This window comes from Sorex fumeus, unplaced genomic scaffold (genome assembly GCF_029834395.1).
Source record: "Sorex fumeus unplaced genomic scaffold, SorFum_2.1 ptg000047l, whole genome shotgun sequence".
Classification (NCBI taxonomy): Eukaryota; Metazoa; Chordata; class Mammalia; order Eulipotyphla; family Soricidae; genus Sorex; species Sorex fumeus.
In genome coordinates, this window is record NW_026606104.1 from 2612405 (window position 1) to 2633493 (window position 21089).

General features: G+C 44.1%; 1 protein-coding gene across 2 annotated transcripts in view; it reads right to left on the minus strand.

Moving 5' to 3' along the window:
- The window catches only part of GPR89A (G protein-coupled receptor 89A), a 35997-nt gene that overhangs the window by 9746 nt on the left and 5162 nt on the right, over window positions 1-21089 (minus strand). Inside the window, exons 2-7 of one of the 2 annotated variants that reach the window (XM_056123015.1) lie at window positions 20546-20605; window positions 19456-19559; window positions 11713-11819; window positions 11339-11440; window positions 1294-1414; window positions 590-670 (exon numbers count right to left, since the gene is read on the minus strand). In XM_056123015.1, coding sequence (XP_055978990.1) covers window positions 590-670; window positions 1294-1414; window positions 11339-11440; window positions 11713-11819; window positions 19456-19559; window positions 20546-20605 — 575 coding nt within the window. Of the gene's footprint in view, window positions 1-589; window positions 671-1293; window positions 1415-11338; window positions 11441-11712; window positions 11820-19455; window positions 19560-20545; window positions 20606-21089 lie in introns of those variants that run through there. The other variant, XM_056123016.1, reaches the window with a different exon arrangement.

Consider the following 21089-nt stretch of genomic DNA (forward strand, 5'->3'; position numbering starts at 1 on the left):
CGGAGTGGCCAATGGCTCTGTACTCGGGTCACTCCTGGCAAGACTGGGGGAAACATATGCAGTGCCGGAGATTTGAACTGGAGTTGGCATGTACAAGGCAACTGCTTTTGCATCTGTACTACCATTATGACCTCACTGTATTTTAAAAACCTGCATGACATTCACTTATGTTAAAAAAACAAACAAACAAAAGAAAACAAAAACTATGGGGGCCGGTGCGATAGTATAGCAGGCACATGCCTTGTGCATAGCTGACCCAGGTTTGGTCCCCTGTATCCCAGATGGTTCCCTGAACACCACCAGGAGTTATTTCCTGATGCAGGAATAAACCCTGAGCATCTCTGGGTGTGGTCCCCCCTTCAAACAAAACCAAAAAACAAACTAGGGATTGATAGAAACAAAATATGAAAAAAAAAAAAAAAAGACAAAGTTTGTAAAAATGCAGGGCAGGAGACTATTTTGGGGGGTGGGGGTGGGCCACACCCTCGGGTGCACAGGGGCTAACCCTGACTCTGGCTGTGTTCTGGAGAGTGCCATCCCCTTCTCCCAGCTCTGGCCCTGAGGGTGAGTTAATGTGCAGATACCTTACCTTTTCTTCTTGCTTATGATCATGTCAATGGTCTGGAGCAGTCGCCGTTCCAGGGCAAGAATATCTGTGTCGGTCACATTCCTAGGGTAAGAACAAACAGAACAGTGACTCTGGGGGTCAGAGCCTTGTACTTAATATAGCGCAGTTGGAGAGACACAAGGGCCCCAATTGTTGTCCACTTAAGAGCGTGTGAAAGTGGCTATGCTCAGGAAGGTGGGCTTTGCCATCTGATTTTAGGAGATGAAGTGGGGGGCAGAGCTGAGACTTCTGGGGTGTCAGGGGTGGCGGCTAGCTCCCTGATAGTCTTTTTTTGCTTTTCTCCAGTTGATGCTCAGAAGACCTGAGTAAACACATTTTAACTGAGATTTTGATTCTACTGCTCTACTTTGGGAGACACTGATTTCTGAGGTTGGAATGAGTACATGGTGTCCACCAGAAAAATGCTTTCAAAAGCTGAGGTATGGAGGGAGTGGGGAAGGGCAGATTAAAATTGCCCTTTAAAAACCAAATGTAAGATAAATAAAAAGGGCAAGCAACATAAATGGCAAAGGTTTACTCAGAAAGAGTTCTAGGTCAGTGCCCACAAGAACCCAAGAAAATAAAATCAGTATCTTTATTATCTAAGAAACGGCGGGGGCGCAAAATGACCAATATTAAAGAAGTAACGGGGAGAGAGGGGAGCAGGGAGAGAAGGGGGCAGTCACCTGAGGAAGTAGGACATGTACGTGTACGGGCAGTTGACAGCACCGAATCCAGAGAGGAGCGCCATGAGGGTTACCCCGATCACACCGACCCGGCTGATGAGCTGCTCTATGGACAAGATCCCTGTGAACATCAAAGGCCAACATGTGAACAGATCATTCAGAGGCAGCACTGGAGGCGCAGAGCGCTGGGGGCTCAGTCACCCCGCCACAAAGCCCTTGGGAGGCAGAGTCAGTCCCGCTCCAGGGCGGGGCTCAGTAACGGGCACTTTAACACGGTCATGACTTCTCTTTTTCTATCTTTTCAAGCTCCCATTCTATTTTTTTTTTTTAATGTTTGGTACTGGCCTTTTAAAAATTTAATTTATTTTACAATTTTAAAAAATTTTATTTATTGGCTTTTGGGGTCACACCCAGTGATGCTCAGGGGACCATATGGGATGCCGGTGATCAAACCCAGGTTGGCTGGGTGTTGGAATATAGCTCCAAATACTTTAGGCCTAACACTGGTTTGCCCTTTCCCCCTTGCCACAAGGTTCACTGAGTCACACCCATCACAATGCCCCAAGTCACTTCCATTCTTTTGTTATCTGTAACCCCTTCTTTATGCTCTCTTCCCCAACCAGTTAATCATCTTTTCCCTTAATCAGAATCTGTTAATTTGTAAGGTCGGATCCTTCTAGGACACTGAACTTGGTATTGTAAGTTAATATTGCCTTTCTCCTCTCCTTATGTCTTTTGAATAGTTTACTTTAATGCAATGTCCTTTTTGTATAGATACAGGAAGACAGTTAATATTATGCTTTGTAATTTAGGATTTAATTGGCTTTGAATATTATTCATTCCCGGGCATCTGCTTTCTCAATTTAAGCCTCAGTTGCCCTCACTTCCTAGCACCCCCAAAAGCAGGGTCCCAACGAGGGACTGGAGGGAACTAGGGCAAGCGGTAAGCTATGCGCTACCCTGGCATCAAGATGGGCCAGGCCAAAGTGCCACGATTCTTAACTATAAGTTAGGAGTCTGATCATAGACAAATGCTGTCACGATCCAAAAGTAATGCTGAGACTAGGACCCTGCTAGGGATAGGAAAGACTATCTGGCCTGAGCACTGTAGTCTGAGATCGAGATGGCCCTAGGAGAGCAATTCTATAAGCTTAAACATTTCTTAATGTGTCCATACAAAATGATTTATATGATGTATGCTTATATGTTTGTTAGACAAGGAGAGGAGAAACACACCCAGGGGATTCCGTTCTAGGGTGAGTCAATCTGCTAAATGAATCTGTCCAAGAAGTGGATTTCCCCGAACCCTACCCCTATAGATTGTGACCACACCTATGTGTGATTGTTACCCCAACCTGTTGGGGCTGAACTGAACTGTCAGGGTGAGCCCATGTAGACTGCGCTGCACAAGGGGCAGGAACATAGGGACCCATGAAAAATGGGCAAGATTTCTTGTGTGTCCTGACTAGTTTGGATGAGGCTGAACATTTTTCCCCTTCAAACTGACTTCAGTAAATAATTTCAGGATATTGTAAGGGGCAGTTTTCCTTTTCTCACAGAAACCTGGCTGGTCTTTGACATGCATATCTCAGGTGCTAGCCAGGCCTTATCTTTGGGATGTAGATTCCAGGATCTAGCCAGACTAGTCTTTGGGATGCAAATTTCAGTGCTTATAGCCCAAGACAGGTTTCAGTTTTGGTTTTGTATCTTCTTTCTGGTGGCCAAAATTACTGGCCTGCAGATGCAAAGAAACAATGTATGTTTTGCTGCCTCAAAGTTCCTTCTGTAACTCCTTTTGATGACTTCACTGCATTGTGCCCTTTAGAGGTACCATTGATGTAGGCAGGTAGACAGGGAGGGCCCCCTCCTGAGGCAACGACAAAAGCCAGCCCTACAGAAAATAGGAAAACAGGAACTAAGGCTTGATAAGACCCTCACCTGGCTCCAGCAACAGACCCAAAGAAGCTCCTCTAGGAATAAAAGGCCAGAAAAGGAATTTCAAAGAAGACCTTCACCACTCCCATCCTCCCTGGTAACCTCCTTAGCAACGGACATTTACCTGGGAAGAAGCCCCACGTGGGGGCTGGCTGGAGAAACCCTATAAAGGCCACTTTGAACAAAGGAAGTGCGCACATATGCTGCCTGAGTCCATGTGCTGCTTGCGCCCACGTGGCCGAGCACATGTGGTTCCCGAGCACGTGTGTCGCCCGCATCTCCCCTCTTGAGATGTGTACTTTAATGCTTTCGTGTCTAACTTTACTCTCTCCTTCCCTCTCCCTCCCTCCATACCTAAAAATCCTCCAAGTAAAATCTATTTACTTCACTGCTTGTCTACTCCTGAAATTCCTTTCTGCGAGGCGAGACAAGAACCCAGCAACCCTGGGTCCCGAGTGGCAGAGGCGGATGGGGAGAAAGTGACTGCTTTCTCCTCCCCGCTTCACATAAGTCACCCGTGGGGCCCACCAACATCACCATGATCAACAAAAGGAGATTTCGGGGCTCTCCACCGGGGTCACAGGTCTGAGAAAACCTGGGTCCTCCATGACATAAATTTCTTTCGAGTTCTTGTCTCAGCGCCTCCGGCTGAACGAACTTTCATGGCAACACCAACCCCTCATGCTGGGGGATATAATGAGACTGTAAGAGTGGGCTGGGGGAGGCAGAGGAGGGACAGGAGTGAATAGAGAGGATTGGAATAAACTATGACTAAGACCAACCAGCCTGACCCTCATTTCCTTCCTTTGCCTGCCCATCACTATTGACCTCCCTGGAGTGGGGGAAATGGCCTGAGACTAGGCCTGAGACTACTGAAAGTGGATGGCGGGAGAGATAGACTGCTGCTTTTTGTGTTCACACTGGGTACAAAGAAAACGCCCTTCCTGCTGAACTATTGCTCTGGCCCCCTAATTTTATCTTTTTAATTGAATCACTGTGAGATAGTTAGAAAGCTTTTATCCCATTCTATTTTTAGTTTGCTATTTTAACCTGAAAGAAAAGCTTTTTCTTCCCGTTTGCCTTGCACGCGGCCAACCTGGGTTCGATTCTTCTGTCTCTCTAGGAAAGCCCAGCAAGCTACCGAGAGTATCCCGCCTGCACAGTATCCCGCCTGCACGGCAGAGCCCGGAAAGCTACCTTTGGCGTATTTGATATGCCAAAAACAGTAACAACAAGTCTCACAATGGAGACGTTACTGGTGCCCACTCGAGCAAATCATTGAACAATGGGAGGACAGTGCTACAGTTGTTAAAAAGCTTTTCTGCATTTTTTGCAACCCCAAGATATATTCCCACGCCGACTGGTTCAACCCTTTTGGAAAACAGTATGGACGATTCTCAAAAAATTAGAAATTGAGCTCCCATTTGACCCAGCAATACCACTCCTGGGAATATATCCTGGAGAGGCAAAAAAGTACAGTCGAAATGACATCTGCACTTTTATGTTCATTGCTGCACTGTTCACAATAGTCAAAATCTGGAAAAAACCCGAGTGCCTGAGAACAGATGACTGGTTAAAAAAACTTTGGAACATCTATACAATGGAGTGTAGCTGTTAGAAAAGATGAAGTCACGAAATTTACATACAAGTGGTACTACATGGAAAGTATCACGCTAAGTGAAATGAGTCAGAAAGAGAGGGACAGACATAGAAAGAATGCATTCATCTGGGGAATATAAAGTAACAAAATAGGAGACTAACACCCAAGAATAGTCCAGATAAGTACCAGGAGGTTCACTCCATGGCTTGGAGGCCAGCCGCACATGCTAGGGGTAATGTCAGCTCAGATAGAGAAGGGAGCACCAAGCAAAGGGTGTTGGGAGGATCTTCCCAGGATGGGAGTAGTAGACTATAGCTCAAAGTAGACTATAGACTGAACACGATTGCCACTCAATGCCTCTTTTGCAAACCTCAGCACCCAAAAGGAGAGAGAGAACAAAAGGGAATGCCTTGCCAGAGGTGGGGTGGGATGGGGGGTATGGGGGTGGGTTGGAGGGATACTGGGATCATTAGTAGTGGAGAATGGGTACTGGTGGAGGGATAGGTACTCAATTATTGTATAACTGAAACCCAAGCACAAAAATTTATAAGTCTACAACTGTACCTCATGGTGTTTCACTAATAAAAATTAAAAACACACACACACACACACAAAATTTAAAAAAAGATATATTCCCAGAAGTGTACTGCTGGGTCATATGCAGAAGTGTACTGCAAGCTCAATTTCTAGTTTTTTGAGGAATCTCCCTATAGTTTTCCAAAAAGGCTGGACCAGTTGGCATTGCCACTAACAATGAATGAGAGTCCCTTTCTCCCCACATCCACGCCAGCACTGGCTGTTCTTGTTCTTTTTGATGTATTTGAGTCTCTGGTGTGAGATGATATCTCACTGTTGTTGCCATTTTTACTTTTTTTTTTTTTTTTAAATTGAATCACTGTGGGACTGACGCTTACAAAGCTATTCGTGATTAGGTTTCAGTCATACAGTGTTCCAACACTCATCCCTCCATCAGTGTACATTTTCTGGCACCAATGTCCCCAGTTTCTCTCCAATTCTCCCCGCCTGCCTCTATGGCAGTCACTTTTCTACTCTCTCTCTCTCTCTCTCTCTCTCCCCACCCCCCATCATGACTTTTCTTTTGATTGCAAAATTCAGCAATATTTACAGTCCTTGTTTTATTGATTTTTGATGACTTCTTTGGGGGTGGGGTGGGGGAGTGGGGTCTTTGGTCACACCTGGCGATGCTCAGGGACCAGGGATAACTCTTGGCTCTGTGCTCAGGAATTATGCCTGGTGAGGCTCAGGGGACATACTGGATGCCAGGGATCAAACATGGGTTCGCCATGTGCAAGGGAAGGGCCGTACCTAGTGTACTATAGCTCCAGCCCTAAAGTAAAGCTTATTTTTACCCCAGGCAGGGCTAGGGGTTGAACCCAGGGCCTCGCACATGCTCACACATGCAAGGCAAGTGCTCTATTGCTGAGCTTCAACCTAGGCCCCCAGAATTCTTTCACTTCCCTTTACACATCTTTTGTCTGATCTCACTGGTTTCCTAGGCTCCATCGCATGGTCTTTAGCGGATGCTACTGAATGACCTAGGACAACCTCCAGGAGGAATGGTATATCCATGCTTTTCCCCAGACCCTGACTTATGTCTATTGTCAACTCTCTAGTAAACATCCTTGGGCTGTGTATTAGCAACACAAATTTAATATAACCCAAGCTGAAATGATCTTTCTTCCCTGTTACCTTTCTTGGAGAATGACATCACCACACACCTGGTCACAAAGAAACTCTACCAAGTCTCTCTCTGTCCTGTCTTTGGAAAACAACAAGCTCCTCTGTACTTCACGATGGCTCTGTACTTTCTCACCAGTGTCACTTGGTGTTGCCCTTCAGATGGCAGCTTAAAGACCACTACCTCCAGCCGCCTGTATCACACAGAATACCCTTCTCTGAATTTTTTCTCTTAATCTGCTCGCTCCTGGATGACAATAATCACGACTGGCAATTATTTGTTGATACATTTATCTATAGGGCCAGAGTGATAGCACAGCAGGTAGGGCGTTTGCCTTGCACGTGGCTGACCCGGGTTCGATTCCTCCGTCCCTTTCGGAGAGCCCAGCAAGCTATTGACAGCATCATGCCCGCACAGCAGAGCCTGGCTAGCTTTCCGTGGCATATTCGATATGCCAAGAACAGTAACAAGTCTCATAATGGAGACGTTACTGGTGCCCACTCAAGAAAATTGATGATCAACGGGAGGACAATGCTATAGTGCTACATTTATCTATGAACTCTTCAATCCTTCCTGTCAGAATAAGCTTTAGGAGGGCAGAAACCAACAGCATGTAATATAAATGAGGTGCTTATCTCTATGGAGAAGAAACCATGTCTTTGACACATGAAAGGAGCGATAGCACAGTGGGGAGGGCGTCTGCCCTGTATAAAACTGACCTGGGTTCGATCCCCGGCATCTCATTTGATCCCCAAGCGCCACCAGGAGTGATTCCTGACCACAGAGCCAAGGTGACCCCTTAACATGGCTGGGTGTGGCCCCCCAAAAAAATTAAAGAAAAAAAAAAACCTAAAATAAAACTAAAAAAAAAAAATCCCAGGGTTTAACACTGATTATTATGCAACAACAACAACAACAAATGGGGAAAATGTCCCTCCTACTTTAAGGCAGTGCACCTTAAACTTTTTGGCTTAAAGTACTTACAGATACTGTCAACTTAATCTGAGCACTTCTATGAATGTAAATCTCCAAAAAACATTTTTTTTTCCACCTAACATGAAAAGTTCCACAGCTTTAGGTGATCTGGCTCTGGCTTAGACAGACCCTTTCCAGCTTAACGTGCTTTCTATGTTGCTTCCATCTTTCCTATTATGGCTCAGCTCCCGATTCACCTGCGGTCTGGCTGTGGCCAAAGGGTACTTTCACAGATGATACTCTCTTTGCTGTAGGTGATCGGTCGGAGAGTTTTGAGTGGGTTGAGGGGGAGGTGGGTGTGCCTCACAGTGCTAAGCTATGCACTGTCAGGACAGCTCTGGAGAAGCTCCAAGAAGATGATGCAAGCCTGAACCTTTCCTCCCAGTCACCTGTCCTGGAGGGTCAAGAAAACTGGATGTCAGAGCTGTCAAACCAACTCCAAGCCCATACTTACTGGCGTGCAAGGAAAACAGAAATGAACACTGCCTCCCTTGCTTCACCCCTCCTCACTTTGCTCTGCAGGGTTGAGGGGCAGAGCCTGGACCAAGTACCATGGAGAGGCACAGGCGAGAGGCTTGTCCTCACTCCCGCAAGGTAGCTCTGAGCATCCCCAGGAAGGCAGTGGAGTTGACCCCAGGCATGGGGGAGTGCTCGAGGGCAGTCCTGGGGCCTCTGCTGGGCCGGCTCTTAGCAGCACCAACACATATAATAGTGCTACTGCCCTTGCTACTGGGTCTCTCTCTTCCAAATCTTTCCAGTGACAGGGAGAGGGGCCTGACATGAAACTCCTAAATCCCCATCCAAGATGCTCTGTTCTCCGACTCTTCCACCACCCTGAAAAGACTGAATTCATTTCTCATAGAGCCCAGATATAGGCAATAACCACTTGTGAGGTTACATGTTAGGCACTAGGGATACAAAGAGACCCTTTTTGAGCTCAAGTGGCTTACAGGCAGGGAAGGAAGGGAGGGAGAGAAGGAGGGAACGAAGAAGGAAGAGAAGAAGGAAGAAAGGGAGAGAGGGAGGGAGGGAGGAAGGAAGGAAGAGAGGGAGAGAGGGAGGAAGGGAGGGAAGGAAGGAATGAAAGAGGGAAGGAGGGAAGGAAGAAGGGAGGGAGGGAAGGATGAAAGGAAGGAAAGAGGGAAGGAGGGAAGGTGTGAAGGAAGGTGGGAAGGAGGGAGGGAAGTAAGGAAGGAAGGAAAGGAGGAAGGAAGGAGAGGGAAGGAGGGAAGGAAGAAGGGAGGGAGGGAAGGATGAAAGGAAGGATGAAAGGAAGGAAAGAGGGAAGGAGGGAAGGTGTGAAGGAAGGTGGGAAGGAGGGAGGGAAGTAAGGGAGGAAGGAAGGAAGGAAAGGAGGAAGGAAGGGTGGGAGGGAAGGGAGGAAGGAAGGGAGGAAGGAAGGGAGGGAGGGAGAGAGGGAGAGAGGGAAGGAAGGGAGGAAGGAATAAAACAAACCAAATTGGATGGAAAATATAAATATACCAAGGTGGGAGCAATTATTTTTTCCTAATCATACCCAGGAACATTTATTTAGAGGAGCTGCCAGGGGTTCAGTATTGAATGAACAGGCAGTTTGCAGGCAGATCAGGGTAAAGACTGAACAGCAGAACCCAGATAGTGAGCAATACTCTGGCCACAGAAGGCCTTGCATGTGATGCTGAGGGTCTGAATGTTTGGGGCAGGCTGATGTTTCCTAATTTTTCTGATCTTCATAGTATCTGAAACTTGAGAACTGCTATTTTTTAATTAGGAATACATTTGTTTTTCATTAATTTTGCTTGTTTGCTTTGGCTCATACCCAGTGGTACTCAAGGGTTGTTCTTGGTTCAGAGCTCAGAGGTGGCTCCCGGCAGTGCTCAGGGGACCATGAGGTGCTGAGGAGCAAACCCAGGGCTACAGCATGCAAAGTGAGAACTCCAACCCGCACACTGGAGTTACTTAGTGTGTTGTAGAAAACTCACGCATTTTCCCCGACTGACTCTCCTGCAGGAGAGTCTCCCCACCTCTTTCTCCCAAATGCCCTGCGCTAGGGAAGGGCTAGACATGAGGGACAGCCGATCAGAGACCATGATTTCTCACGCTCATTCCAGCATGTCTTGTCCTGCAGAATCTGCAGGGACAAAGTGTCCTCGGATATCCCTGAAGCTAAGGTTCAGAATGTCACTGTACTGGTGTCAAATTCACATGCCCACGAGACCTCAAGTTCAGACGTGAACAAAGTTTGGCTGGGGACAGCCTGAGAGCAGCTGGTTCTAGGGGCTGCTTCCAGATTGGAGCTCCTGAGTGGCAGGTGACAATTCCAGTGACTTTTCTTTCTCTGGTTTGGTGCTGTGATACAGCGGGGGGTGTTTCTCACCATAGAAACTCTAAGCTTGATCTCTTTTCTCATAAATTCTAATTTGGGGCTGGAGAGATAGTTCAGGGGTAAAAGTGCTTGCCTTACACGGTCGCTGACCTGGGTTCAATTCCTGGTATTCCATAGGATCCCCTGAGCCTGCCAGGAGTAATCCCTGAGCACAGAGCCAGGAATAAGCCACCCAAACACCCAAATCCCACCCAAACACAAAAACAAAAAAAAAGTTCTAATGCCCTGCAATCTATCCCTTTCTGCTCTAAATTGTTAAGAATAGATTCTGTTTTCTATTTTAAGAACTCAGAGGGGCTGGAGAGATAGTACACTTGGGTAAGGTGCTTGCCTTGCAAGAGCCCTACCTGAGTTAGATCCCTGGCATCCCATTTGTTCCCTCAAGCCCGCCAGGAGTAATTCCTAAGTGCAGAGCCAGGAGTCACCACTAAGCATAGCTGGTATAACCCCCAAACTAAAAAGCAAAACAACTCTGACATAGTAGGATAGTGAGACAAATATTTCTTTTAGAAGTTCCAGTGTTTTATGGCTGGGCTATATTCCTAGAAAGGTTTTCTTTACTAATTGGGAGTGTCTAATCATCACTCTTTCCCTAAACACATACATTCTCTAAGTACCATCTTTGAGCATGGCTCAGAGATTCCTTTGGAAATCTGATAAAGGTTTATGGATTCAATGAAAGTTTGTTGGCCGCCTTGCACGTGGCTGACTGGGGTTCGAATCCCAGCATCTCATATGGTCCCCCAAGTGCCGGGAATAATTCCTGAGTGTATGAGCCAGGAGTAATCCCTGTGCATCGCTGGGTGTGACCCAAAAAACACTGTAGCACTATCATCCTGCTGTTCATTGATTCGCTTGAGCAGGTGCCGGTAACGTCTCCATTGTGAGATTGTTGTTACTGTTTTTGGCATATCGAATACACCATGGGGAGCTTGCCAGGCTTTGCTGTGTGGGTGGGATACTCTCAGTAGTAGCTTGCTGGGCTCTCCGAGAACCAAAAAAGCAAATAAATAAATAAATAAATAAAAAGGAAAAAGTTTATGGATTCTCCCATTTCCGAACACACATACAAATGTATTTCCATAATTCTCCATACAATATCCAGAACTTAAACTGAGGTTATTCACTACTATGGTGAAAAATTCCTGCAATAAAATGATAAAATTTTGCTTCCAAACCATTAAGTTGATACTTTCTATTTTTTTTTTTTTTTGGCTTTTTGGGTCACACCCAACAATGCTCAAGGGTTACTCCTGGCTCTGCACTCAAGAATCACCCCTGGTGGTGCTTGGGGGACCATATTGAATGCTGGGAACCAAATCCGGGTCAGCCACATGCAAGGCAAACGTCTTACCCACTGTACTATCTCTCTGGCCCCAAGCTAATACATTCAAGATGAAGAGAAATTCAGTTCAATTTTCAAAATTACTAAGCGAAAGTCTGCCTCCCATCCTACCAAATACATACTCACCATGTTTTGGACTGAGAATAGGAAATGGATCTCCTAGTTTCCAGAAGAAATACATAAAGGTCAGCCATAAGAGACAGGAAAAAAGCAGCCGCCGTTTGTGCACTAAGAAAGAAAAGACAAGTCTGTAAGGGTAAATCCATTGTTAGATCTCCTTAAAGGCTTGGGAAAAGCGAATCATTGGAAGAGATCAACTGAACCAAGGGCAACGTGAGAGTACACACTGCAGAAACAAAAATAAAGTGGCGTCAATGGAGTCTTCCACTCAGTATTTATTTCATGCTGACCTCTTCAGATGCCAACTATCAACCCACAGCAGCAATATCCAAGAAAATCCTTCTCATCTATGCGCTGATATGAGGGGGCAAAATACTCACATAGTCGAATGTTGCTTACAATAAAAAAGCCAATGTAAAAAGGCACCATGAACACGAGGATCAGCAGGATGACACACAGGTTCATTTTCCAATGAAAATAACGGGAGCTGAAATGAATATCAAAGAAATCAGTGGGGACTGGGTAGAAAGCAGCTTTTTGTTTTTGGGTCACTCACAGTGATGCTGAGTGGTTATTCCTGGCTCTGTGCTCAGGGGACCATAAGGGATGCTGGGGATTGAATTGGATTGGCCGTGTGCAAGGCAAACTCCCTACCTGCTATAATATCGCTATGGCCCAAGAGCAGCAGCTTTCATCTTTCATTCTTTTTAGTCTTTCAAAAGATCTTGTTCTTTGAACTTAACAGCAACCACACCTCAAACAATTAGTCAATGAAATTGTGACTATCTAGGCTGCTGCAGAGATTAAGATCAAAATTCTGAGAAGTGTATATGATTATTTGGAATGCTGATACCAGTTGCATTCATAGGCAATATATATTAACATACACAGTCAGTGGTAGAATGGCTATTGCTTCACTTACCACTAAATATCTTATTCAAACAAAAGCACTTGTGCTGAAGATAGGACAGGGCTAAGGTGCTTGCTTGTGTGGAGTTGACCCTGGTGTGATCTCCCGCACCACATGGTCCCTGAGCGAGGTCCCCTGAGCACCCCTGCGAGTGATCCCAGAGCACAGAGACAGAAGTAGTTCCTAAGCACTGCCTAGTGTAGCCCCCAAACCCTACAAAGCCCTAAAAATGGATTAACAATCCCACAGCTGCCACCACATAAGCTCATTCATTGGCCTACTGTTATAGACTCATGATTAAATCTCAAAAGAGAAGTAAGCCAAGTCACAAAACCTCATGGATACAGTGGTTTCTGGCTGAAAACTCTGGGGTGCCTTCAGGAGTGGGGGTAGACTGAGTCCCTGCCCTGCGCCAGCAGCTGCATCCACAGAGTAGCCACCAAGCCAATGGCCCAACTCCACTGCTTCATGACTAATCTCTGCAGATGTGCCAAACGGCCCCAAATTCTAGATATGCCCGTTTTTTGGACTAAGAACTCTGGGGTTGTCTGAGAGTGCAGGCAGCTTCCCCCCAGTACTTCCAAAAGCCACAATAGTCACACCCACACCCCACAACTGCTGCCATGAAAACTCATAGCCCAGATACCTATTCTGGAGTCTCTAAAGAGTGTGGCTACATTTGAGGCCACACGACACCTCCAAACTCTACAATTCTGACATCCCAGTAGGAGCACACCAAATTAGATGGGAAAGTAACAGATGCCAGCTGAGCTCAATAAACAATAACACAGGAGGCTCAATGAGCAATGAACAGCTTAGTAAACCCTCAGACAGGACTCAATAACCCCATGGTGAGATATAACAATTTCTACAAATTTTCTTTTACTGAATTTTTTTTTTTTTTTGCTTTTTAGATCACACCCTGCGATGCACAGGGGTTACTCCTGGCGGTGCTCAGGGGACCATATGGGATGCTGGGAATTGAACCCGGGTTAGCTGCATGCAAGACAAATGCCCTGCCTGCTGTGCTATCTCTCCAGCCCCTACTGAAATTTTTTTTAATAATTTAATTAGCCATTTAGTTGTAACAAGCAATATAAAATTACTTTGTGCCTGTGAAGGGGGCAGGCTTGGAGGGTGGTTGGGGACCACTAAAATGGATAGTGGAGGGAAGGTCACAGTGGTGGTGGATTTAGTAAATAAAGACCCAGAAATACTTCTTTGGTATTATACTCAATTAAGCAAATGATTTATAGGACTACTTTCATTACTACATAGCACTGTAGCACTGCTGTTCATTGTTTTGCTTGAGTGGGCACCAGTAATATCTCCATTTGTCCCTGTTGCGTGCTAGTGTAGACCAATGGTGTCTGCTGGCTCCAGGAACACAAAGTGAGACTTGTTGTTACTGTTGTGTACTGGGCCCGCTCGAGCAAACTGATGAACAACGGGAGGACCGTGACTGTGACCGTGACCGTTTTTGGCATATCAAATACGCCACGGGTAGCTTGCCAGGCTCTGTCGTGTGGGCGGGGTACTATCGGTAGCTTGCTGGGCTCTCAGAGAAGGACAGAGGAATTAAACCCACCAAGGCAAATGCCCTACCCACTGTAATATTGCTCTAGCCCCAGGTGTGACTCATAAAGAAAAAAAAAAAAGAGAGGAACTTGCTATCCAAATGTATATAATAATAAATGCAAACTCTAACCTTTCCACATGAAACGAAGAAAATTTTAGCACACACATACCATTACTACATATCAAATACAATTTACTGATTGATTAAAGTGCACCTTTTAACTTTCATAACAATTCTCTCTATAGAATTCATCCATTGAAAGTGTCTACAGTTAAGTGGATTTACTGTACTCATGACGTTGTGTAACCATCGCCATCATCAATTCAGTAACATTCTCAGCTCGCCAACAATGCCTGAACCTCTCAGCAGTCACTCCTTTTCCTCCCAAACTCTCAGGTCCTATGCGACCACCAATAGGCTTTGTCTTTAGAAATGTGTCAATTCCGGACACACACAGAAATGGAATCACATCATATACTGCCTTACCAGTGATGCTGAGAGCCACCCAGACCACATCTGGTGTTAAAGAGCAACGCATGACCAGGAACAGAACCCGGGCTTAGCCCATAGCAGGCACATGCTCCAACAGTTGAACTGTGTGGTCATTTTTCATTGGCATTTTTGACTTGACATAATGTTTTCAAGGTTCATGCATGTTGTAACATGAATCAATTTTCCATTCCTTTTTATGACTACTGATTCTCTCTATACATGCTGCATTTTGTTTATAAATTCATGAGTGGATGGATATTTGCATCCGTAGCTAATAGCAAATTCATTAATCTTAGTTATCATAAATAGCTAAATTCCACAAAAGTATACAAATCCCTAAGTACATAGGTTTTGATTTTTCTTTAGGAATACCTTTAGGAGTGGAATTTTGGGCTCATGTAATTTCTAGAGGTAATTTTTTGAGAACTGCTATGGCTGCATCATTTCCACCCTCTCCAGCAGTTTATAAGGTCCCACGCTTTCTGCTCTCATCAACACTTTGCTTTTCCTTTCTGATTACAGTCACACGAGGGGTGTCAAATAGTATTGTGGTTTTGATTTTTTATTTGCTCAATGCTAATCATGCAAAGCATATTTTCACGTGCTTATTGGCCACTTGCATGCCTTAACTGGAGACAGGGCTAGTGAAATCTTTTATCAGTTTTTTATTTGGTGGGGAGATGTTAAGGGGGTCAGGGTATACCCTGCAGTGCACAAGGCTTAATCCTGGCTTTGTTTTCAGGGATCACTCCTGGTGGGGCTTGATAGCTGATAAGTGGTTAGTTCTGAGGATCAAATGAAGGTTGTCTGTGTGCAAGGCAAATATCTCACCGCCTTTGTTATCTATCAAGTTCCTATCCATTTTTCAATGATATTTTTACGTAATCGGTTTAAGATTCCTTATATATTCTAGATAAAATAAGATGCTTTATGCAGTCTTACCCCTTATGAGATATGTAATTTATAAAAATGCTTTTCTACTCCTGGGAGATCTATGCACTCTCTTGATGGTATCCTTTGAAACAATATATTTTATTACTTTTCTTTTCTTTTTTTTGGGTAGAAGCTATACTTAGCAGTTTGCGGGGGCCATGTGGTGTTAGGGATGAAATTCACACATATGAGAAATGTACTTTACCACCTGACCTATTCCTTGGCCTTGCGTTTATTAATTGATCTTCCTTAATTAAGACCTTCCTTATTTCAAAAAGGTCAAAAGGTCAAGTGTGTATGAAGATACATCAAACAGAAGTTGAAATAAGCTATAAGGAAATATGGAAAAAAGGAAAATACGATAAAAGATAGATAAGTACCAGGTAGGCCTGATGTCTATTATGAAAATGCATATTATGGCATTCTAGAAAATTGCAATGGGTGAATCATAGATTAAGATTTAGGTTTTCTAATGGACAAAGTGAAACAATTTTTTTTTTGGCCACACTGTTGGTGTCCAGGGATCAAATTGGGATCAGTCACAACTGGGGTTGCCAACATGCGAGGTTAAGTGCCTTGTCTCTGTACTATAACTCTGGCAACTGAAGAAGCAGTTTTCTTCTGTAGCATTAAAGCTTGATGCTTTCATAGAGAGCTTCAAAACTCATGCTTTCCTAAAAATTGTATAAGCTCTCAATACCCTACTATTGATCACTTTTTTCTTTAGAGTAGATTATTTTCTACTATAAAGACTCTGATATAGTAGTACTGAAAGCATTCTGCCCGCACGGCAGAGTCTGGAAAACTCCCCATGGCATACTCAATATGCTAAAAACCAGTAACAATGATGGGTCTCATTCTCCTGACCCTGAAAGAGCCTTGAATATGGCACTTTCTAAAATCTCAAGGGCTAGGACGAAGGAGACGTTACTGGTGTTTGCTCAAGGAAATCAATGAACAAAAGGATGATCGTGATTCATGATTCGTGATAGTAGGATAGTGAAATGAAATGATAGAAATGAATCAGTCAGAGAAATCATGTCTGTAAGAACAAGCTCAATTGCTTAAAGGAAGCATAATTTTATTCATTAATTACTACTGAATTATCGCTAAGATTCTAATAACATTTTTCTGAAGATTTCATAAAAAATGTGAGGGCAATGACATTATCCTTAGCAACATTTTTCCAAAAATAGGGAAGCAAACCACAACACCCCCCCCCCCCCCCAAAAAAAAACAACCCTACAAATTCAGTGAGTCTCAGGGGGCCATTTTTCACTTTTCCCCTAGTGGTATAGATGGCAGTAACTGTAAAACCATCAATACCATTTAAATATATTGATATCTTTTTGTGTGCCTGAACTAACTTCAGGAACAAGTAAGAGGCACATTTTCTAGGCATCTGTACTTGTTAGTTAAGCTTCTGAGAGGGGCAGTCAGGCAGTAGGTTTGAAATAACAAGTGTGATTACAAGTGCCATATATGTTGCCAATTAAGAGCAAACCACTTAAAGCCAGACAGCTAGTACAAGGGGCAGGGCACTTATCTTGCACGTGGTAAACCCCAGCTTGATCCCTGGCACCAAATAAGGTCACCTGAGCACCACCAGGAGTGCATAGAGCCAAGAGTAAGCCTCGAGCCCTGCCAGTTGTGCCCCAAAATCAAAAGCAAAAATCAGACGGAAATATCATAAAAGTGACTAAAAGTTATCTGAGGATTAAGGCATTTCTCATGAGAAAATTTAGGATTCTAAACTCAGGATTCTTATGTATTTGAGAGAGAAGGTCATATCACTTCTGCTCAGAAGTCAGGTCAGACGATATTCTTTCTCAGAGTCAAGATTCTCCCTTTAAAGCTATTCTGAATACATTCAATGTACAGACATAGGGGTACATGATTCATATTTCTGCTGCATAATAGTGCCGAATATTAACATGAAAAAATAGGTGTGACTGAAGACCTATCTCAGCTTACACAAATCCAGTCGCCACCAAAGTATCCAAACAACATAGCTGTAGGTTTACACCATGAACTAGTGAAGGAAGAGGCATCACAGTAACTGAGTGATGTGTCTTGCTATGTGGCATCACTAATCACAACTGAGTTCAAAGTCAAGGAACATCAATTCCCCAAACCAACAGCGTTGGTTTCAGACTACCTGAGCTATAATCCTGCCTACATTCCACAGACTGGGGGCAGTACCAAGGATGCCTGTTTCCGTAAGTTACATTTCTCTGGAACACAGTCACCCCATTTGTCTAGTGCCCACAGTAGCTTTCATCTTGACAACAGCAGAGATGAGTAGGTGAGACAGGGAAGGCATAGCTCACACAGTCCAAAATATTCATTGTTGATCCTTCACGGAAAAAAAAAAAGTCCATCGACCTGCACCTATCCAGCAATCAAACTTTTAGGTTGTGATAATAAAAGTTAATAACTGGCATGCTTTCTCACTTGCCTAATCCTATTTTTTTTGGGGGGGGGGTCACACCCAGCGATGCTCAGGGGCTACTCCTGGCTCTGCACTCAGGAATTACTTCTGGCAGTGCTTGGGGGAGCATATGGGATGCTGGGGATTGAACCTGGGTCGGCCGTGTGCAAGGCAAACGCTCTACCCATTACACTATCGCTCTGGCCCCATCCTCCCTATTTTGAAGAGTCATAGGTCTCTCTCTCTCTCTCTCTCTCTCTCTCTCTCTCTCTCTCTCTCTCTCTCTCTGTCCCTCTCTCTTTCTCTCTCTCTCTCCAAGCTTTTTGCGTTATACCCAGAGAAGCACAGGGGTTATTCCTGGCTCTGCACTCAGGAATTACTCCTGGCAGTGCTTGAGGGACCATATGGGATGCTGGGAATTGAATCTGGGTCAACCGTGTGCAAGGTGAATGCCCTACCCACTGCGCTACACTCCAATCCCAGGACTGTCTCTTAAACTCAAATGTTTGGATTATTAAAGAACAAATTTAAAAGTAGAACATAATGTTGTTTTACATTACTAGTGCTTAATATTATCTATCAAAAATTCGTGGTTTTTACAGGCGGAAGAGATAGCATAGAGGTAAAGTGCTTGCCTCGTCTGTGGCTGACCCAGGTTTGATCCTGGCAACCATGTACATGGTTTCCAAGCCCCCCAAAACCAAAACATACAAAACTAAAACCCCCCCCCCAAAAAAAACCCTGTAAGTTCAGCCTGATTATCAACAAAAGGAATTTGTGACTAGTTTATGTCTCTAGGGTCACATCTCTTAGTGGTTATAACTCTTAACTCAATAATGATTCCTGACTAGAGTCAAATCCCACTTTCTTTTAAAAAAACGAAATTTGGTTTGCTTGTTTGTGGCCATATCGGGTGGTAAACCCCATGTACCGCTCATTCAGGAATTTCTCCTGGTGGGGCTTGGGAGATCCTATGTGGTGTCAGGGATTGAGCTGGGTAAGCTATGGCAAGGCAGGCACCTTTCCTGTTGTGCTATAGCTCTGGCCCCACACTTTGTTTCTGAAAGGTTTTTCCATGCAGCAACTCAAAAAAAGCACAACAAAGTCTGAGAGAATAGCTAATGTACTCTACATAAACACTGGCTGCATAAAAACTTAAGCTGTGGTAATACGCGGGGGATGCTCTGAGTTGACTGTTTATGAAGTTAGCGTGTGTTGGAGAGGGAGGGGAAAAACCGCTTTGCAGAAGTGCTTGAAAGAAGAACTTCTCGAACTCTCTACATTTCTGACCACTTTTCACCTAAGCAGTGCTACACAGGCGAGTGCAGCCAGAAACACCTTGGGCTCATCACGTTTGATAGTGAATCATTTTTTTATCATGCTGCACGTGAAGCTTTTCACTGTTGCCAAATTTCTTGCAACCCCACCCTTCAGTGATGTGACCCCTGAGGGTCCCAGCTCTCTATGTCAGGAGCAAGGCTTTAACATTGCCTGGAATAATGGGAAGGGGTATTAGCTGGATATGATCATCGAACAGCTGAGAAAAATAAAACTGCTAGGAACAAAGTCTGGGACCAAGGCCCTCAGAGCTTCGATCACACAGTACTGCAGAAAGTAATACGACACTTTGCTGGGTATTTGGGGCCTATAATGGCTGTGATGATGACAGTTAAGACTAAGCAAATGACATGGTGAACTTTATTCAGCTAAGGGATCCAGGACTGTCTTGGAAAGTGGCAGTTCTCTTCAAGAGGAGAACCAACACCAACCTCACTCACCTGCTATTCAGTACGCCTAAGATCTCAAAGATGATGAGCTCAAACATGGTGCAAGAAAATGCGAAAGTGACAGAGAAGATCACCTGCACGACATATTGACGGACCTGCCAAAAGTCAGAGAGACCAAAAGTCACATCCTGTTTCAAACACTGAACCAATAATCTTCTGGCTAGATGCCAATGAACTAATTTGGAAGGAATCCTCAGGAGCAGCAATGGTAATTAGCCTGGTGCTAACGAAACAGATAAAAGTTGGTAATGCTTCTGAACCACGGATCATTATTACGACCACCTGCCTGTAGACGGAGAATCGAAGGCATCAGAAGATGAAGTCATAGGGTCAGAAATAGCACTTAAAAGTTCTTAGTGTACACAGATGGGGAAAAGAAAAGTAACAAAAATCACTTATATAGACTAATGTTCAAAGGTTTCCTTCAATATTCTGCAAATTTTAGATGAGTTCTGAAACCCTTTAGTCAAGGCTTGAGATAGGAATCAAACTAGCCTTCAGACATTGATAGTGATTAGGATGTAGGGCCGGCAACGGACATTAAAGGTCAGCTACTGAAATGAACTGGAACATTTCTGAGACATTATAAATTAAATTCTCTCCCGAAGAATAACTATCTCTGTTGTTGATATATACACTAATATGACTAAAGTCGACATTTATTGCTTCTGGACTCTGTATGAGTTGCTTCTTTTCTCTCTTGCTCTCTCTTTTTAAAATCAATTATGCCTAATTGTATATTCTCCAATTTAAGAATTATATAGTACTTATTTGGCAAATTTTCCTATCTTGGAAGCAAACATAATCTATTTATTTTTTGTTTCGTGGACTGGAACCTGGACTGTCTACACGTGTGGCAAATGTCTTATCCCCTGTGATCTTTAGTGAGGACATTTTTCTTCATTTTGTTCTTCATTTTCAGATAATCAAAAACAGGGGTCAGAGAAATAGTACAATGGGTAGACACTTGCTTTGAACATGGCTGACCCAGGTTTGTTGATCCCTGGCCCCTAATTCCCATGCCCTCAGAATACAATTGAAATCATACAGTATTAGCATAACACAGATGACTGCTTCTTACCTCGTAATCTTTAAATAGTTGGCGCATAAAGAAAAGCCATCCAAATCCAAAGAATAGTATCTGGAAGGGAAAGGAGACAGAATGTCAATATGCATAATCTTTTGAGAAATGCTAATAAGAGAGTTAATTCATTTTTTGGCAATCAGCTAATAAGAGAGTTAATTCATTTCAGAGACCGAAGATGAGATTCACTCATATTGTAAGGGCAAAACTGACGCCATGACAGGAGGCACAAATCAGCAAAATCAGCTAGGCTTTACGTTCAGTTGCAGGAACTAAAACAGTTTCAGTTTCCCAGCAATGAAATAATGTGTAACTAGCCAACCTGAAGCCCCCTGGAATGTTCCTGGGCCCAGTAAGTGGGCACGTGGGATCAATCAGTCACAATGTGCCAGAAACCATAGAGAATGTACCCAGCAACCACAAGCCTATCACAGTCCAACACATACCCTAGACTTTTGCCCATACACCTTTGTTCAGTAACTAAGATTTTTCTGAAACAATAAGGCATGTACTGCTTATATAATCAAACCCTATATAAACT